We start from the raw sequence: 4,651 nt of genomic DNA, 5'->3' as shown, positions 1-4,651 counted from the left end.
GGGCGTTCTTGGCTAACCCTGGGGATTAGTTTTAAGAACTCAGACTGGCAGCAGGAGCAGCAGAGGGGGGGGGGGGCAGTACCAAACTGCTTGTCCCAGCCCTAGGGGGAGACAAAAGGCATCGACCAAGCCAGGCTTCTGGAGGATCGTACACCAAGAATGCGTCTTACCTTCCCCAGCAGAATCACAGTATAGGGTCAAACTGGACTGGAGTCGTTTGTTTCCTGATAAAAGCAGTTTCTTTCTTAAATTAAGGCCATCTTTTGCCTTGTCATTGTTTCTGGTTGGATTTATTTCAAAGATGAATGAGTAAAGGAAAAAAAATGTAATTTAAGAGATCTGTTTTTTTCCAGAGAAGGATTCAGTTCTCCTCTTCAGTTGTTTGGTTTTGGTTTTTTTTTTTATCATTGCTTTAGTGACAGTACGGGTGCCAGTATTCCAGTTTTTAGGAACAATTAGCTTGTAAAGCTTCCATATTAATGAAGGTGCATTTTCTGCAGTCTCATGACATGCCAGATCACAGCTGACATGTCATGAGAGGAGGGGCTTCTCTTCCCTGGGAGAGGGGCTTCTCTTCCCCAGGATAGGGGGCTTCTCTTCCCCTGCCTCCCTCTGACCGCATCGAGAGAGTTCACTGAGCTGGGCTGTCTTGTGTGCAGAGCTGCTCTACTTGGTAACAAGGATGTACAGTGGGGTTTGGAAATACATTGTAATAGAATTATTTTTTATTATTTTGTGATGGGAAGGGTAGTCAAGTTGATAAATGACCTTTCATCCAAATAAAATCAGTGCAAGGAATTTGTTGTTTACCATGTCTGAATTTAATGGGAAATTTATCAACAAGTCAATTCTGCTTTTCTTGTTTGGTTTGCACAATTGCAACCGAGAATGCTTCATGTATAAGAGGTTTTCTTGGAAGATGCTGTACTCCAGGCTTAGCGAAAGCACGGAACTGGTGCTGTTTTCCTGAAAACAACACTGCTGTGAGCACACGTCTCGCGTGCTCAGCTCATGCTCCTGCACAGTGGAAAGAGCAGCGAGCCTCCAGCATTTTCTGCCCATGCCAGGGGGTTGGAACTAGATGATCTTTAAGGGCCCTTACAGCCCAGGTAATTCTGAGGTTTTCAGAGCAGCCTGTCAGCATCTGCAGGCTGCAGACAGGCAGCCTTGCTTTGGCTGGGCTTCTGGCTCCACAGCCATCCACAGTCCCCATGGGCATGGCTTCCACTGAGCCTGTGCCTGTGAAGGATGGCCATGCTGTACCTCCAAAACCACCGATAGCTGCTCGCCTTTAAAAATAACATCATTTTTCAGAGTTGTACGTACCCAGGATTGTTCCTTCTAGGTCTGTGTTGTGTTCATTTTAGCCGATGACAAAGATACACCTATAGCTTCTAAAGCCAATTGTCTCAATTCTCTTCTTCAGGGCCGATGTTCAAGGGAAAACTGCAAATACCTTCACCCACCACCACACTTAAAAACGCAGCTGGAGATCAATGGACGCAATAACCTGATCCAGCAGAAGAACATGGCTATGCTGGCCCAGCAGATGCAGCTCGCCAACGCCATGATGCCTGGTGCCCCGTTGCAGCCCGTGGTACGTGCGCTTTCGGCTTCCATCAGTGGTGCAGTGAGTTGTGTCTGAAGTAGGTTAGTGGGTGTGCTGACATGCTGTGAAACCCCACTCAGACGTCAGTAACTGGTGGGGAAATCAAATCCAGTGAAATGCTGGTCTGTATGTCTTTGTAGAGTTTAATTTTCCCTCGCCTGAAGCAATAATTCAATTAATTTTGTTAATTCATTTTTTGCAACTTATTTCTTAAAATTAAGAGGGTGAGTGATCTGCCTGGGATCTTCGTAAGCAGATGTTTCCTTTGCCATTTCCTGGGTTTGAGAAGATTCCCACTGGGGGTTTTCCATTCAGTCGGGACCTTCTCAGGGAGTCTCTTGCTGGAGTTGGACTTTGGTTTTTACAGCACGTTGTCAGGCAGAGCAAAAGGCTTGTGCTGTGTGATGTGTGGGGCACATAGGTCCAACCTGCAGGACCCACAGCTCAGGCTTGCAGGAGGAAGGAGAAGGAGAGATGATCTACAAAGAGCCAAGGAGAAGCCATGAGAAACCTCTCCTCCAGTCACAGTAAAACGTGATCATGTGTGACGTCCCATCTGTTTCTTTTACACTTTGGGAAGTCGGCGCAGGGCAGTGTTCCACGGAGCCGAACGCTGTGGTCAGATGTCTGGCTCTGCAGCAGCCCCTTGTTTAGCCGATGTGAGGATGATGGGTGTCGACCTGCCACACAGGTATGCCTTTGGGAGCTGCACACCCTGTGCCAGATCTCTCTCTAATGCAATCCAGAGAGGTCACTTGAGCTAAACCTACGGAGAAATTTGGCCCAGAACCCTTTTGATCTGAATTTCTAGCTCAGACATTAGAGGGTACTGATTAATGGACAAGCGAGGCCGGTGCTCTAAGTGGATGAGCTGGACTGCATGTTCTGCATTAAGAGGCGAATGATGCTTCCTTGGCCGAAGCCTCTCTTTCTATGGGTAAAGTGGCAGCAAAAGGAGGAATAAGTTGAAATATACATGTAAAATGAGTATATCTGCATTAGTGCTTCTCTGACAGTTGCTTTATTCCTTTCTTGCTGGCAGAGGTAGAATTTAGGGAGTTTAATTTACCTCTAGATACCTTCCATTAGGAAACCCATATTCACTCTGTTAGATGAGCTCTTTAACTTTCATTTCAAAAGACATAGTGGCAACTACTGCTCCTCAAAATATGGCTAAATCCGTAGGAAAAATCATCCCAGCAAAAAGGACTCTGATACTTGTGGGAAATTTGGCCCCACGTTTTGTGGGTCTACAGAATACCAGTAATTATTCTGCGGCTCATTTCATGCAGTCAGTATAACTGTTGCTCTCCCATAGTTTATGCCTCAGCTGCGTCCAGAAAAAGTGTTTGTGGGGGAGAAAAGCAGAAAATGTTGTGGCAGGATCGTCACAGTAAATTGCCTTTAGTACCTGTTAGCACAGCGTGAGAAGGTACCACGTTTTGTTTTCTCTTTCAATTACCTTTTCTTTCAATAAAACTGCCTGTGTGGCCCAGGCGAGGCAACGAGCTGCGGCAGCACCGGCTGACGGACACCCAGCGCTGCGGCAGCGCCATGCTCAGGGGATGCCCCGAGCTGTGAGCCTGCTCCATTCCCCATCGTGCAGAAGTGGTGGGGCTGCCCGCAGGCTCTGCCTGCTGCTGATGGCTTTCGGATCAGAAGAAAAATTGTCTGTACAGCCAGACAGCTCAAAAACAGGCTGTACCCTACGTGCTGTAACTCCAGAGCAACCTCCAAACGATTTTTCAATTCCAGCAGCTCAAAACACACCTGTGCACGTGCCATGATTTTGTTTCTCTTTCCTGATTTGAGTACAGGGATACAACATAAGTGCCAGCAAATTCAGATTGAGAAAGCTTTAAGTCAGAATGCAGCCAGCACTAGGAATCATTGCTTAAAATATTCTTTGCTGTTAAGCTGTTTGTGTGTTTGTTTCTTGAATTGTAGCCAAACACGGTGCTCTGGGGTTTATACAAAGCAGAGTGTGGACACACACCAACATTTGGGTAAACACAAGAGAAAATGCTAATGCAGTCCCTTGGAGTGACATTCCTTTATCATGCAAAGAGAGGCTGGTGGAGGGGAACACCCAAATCAAATGTCAGTTCCCTGGTCTGCTACACTCACACTGTCCCTAATGAGTAAAATTTAAGTCGGTGTGTTTTGAAGTGCAGCCCAAACCTGGTACTCATGCCAGGGTATTCCCCACTGCAGTTCACACCTCACAGGCTGTGAGTTCTGTGAGTTCAGTCCCCTTCAGGACCAGAGTCATAGCAAGGCCCATTGCCTGTCCCAGCGGTCGTGGTTCCAAATGCCTGTCATTCTGCTAACCTGGCCTTTAAATTACTCTAGTATTTAGCACAGTTCAAACGGGTGTTACTTCAGGGTGTTCTAGGAAGTGATTTACTTCATCCCAGCTAACGATGCTTCAGTCAGTTTGTTTTGTTTCACAAAAATCAATACCCTGTGCTTTAATAAAAGCAAGTGGACGAACTTTGTGAGAGGCAGATGTGGTAAGCAAAGCAGTGGGATCCTTTCACTGGCATTTCTGTCTGATAAATGTTACAATTCTCTTAGTTGCAGGTAATGTCCGTGGACTTTTTCCAGCTCTCCTTTTCAGTACACTCTTTTGTCTGCCTCTAGCTGGCACTCGAGGGAGGGAGCTGCGGGCCGTGAGTGGGGATTATGGGTCCTGCTGACTGCAGGCACTGAGACCTGAGGAAGAGCTTTGCCTGCTGGGGTCGGTGCTGCCCTCCCTGCTTGTATGCCAGTTTAGGGGGAGATGGGTTCAGCTGGACTGTGTCTTTGGTACTGGAGCATCAGCTGGTACTGGCACATCAGTGGGTGATGTTGCGCCACTTCACAAGAGCCCTGTCAGACCCTGCATTCGCCTCTTCCACTGTGGAAGAGTGTGAAAGCTGCTGAACAGAAGCAGGAAGATGCAGCTGTGGGACCAGAAGAGCGCAGGTGGACCGTGAAGGTTGGAGGCTGGGGCCACTGGGGCCATTCCTTGGCTCCAGGGCTGCTGGAGCCGGGGAGCCC

General features: G+C 47.7%; 1 protein-coding gene across 1 annotated transcript in view; it reads left to right on the top strand.

The window, feature by feature from the left end:
- The window catches only part of LOC104498620 (muscleblind-like protein 1), a gene marked incomplete at its 3' end in the record, with an annotated part of 43,140 nt that overhangs the window by 30,563 nt on the left and 7,926 nt on the right, over nt 1–4,651 (top strand). Inside the window, exon 2 of the mRNA XM_010142022.1 lies at nt 1,427–1,597. Coding sequence (XP_010140324.1) covers nt 1,427–1,597 — 171 coding nt within the window. The remainder of the gene's footprint in view (nt 1–1,426; nt 1,598–4,651) is intronic.

This window comes from Buceros rhinoceros, unplaced genomic scaffold (genome assembly GCF_000710305.1).
Source record: "Buceros rhinoceros silvestris isolate BGI_N320 unplaced genomic scaffold, ASM71030v1 scaffold19538, whole genome shotgun sequence".
Classification (NCBI taxonomy): Eukaryota; Metazoa; Chordata; class Aves; order Bucerotiformes; family Bucerotidae; genus Buceros; species Buceros rhinoceros.
The sequence above is the reverse complement of the archived record's forward strand: the minus strand, read 5'-3'. Positions and strand labels throughout refer to the sequence as shown.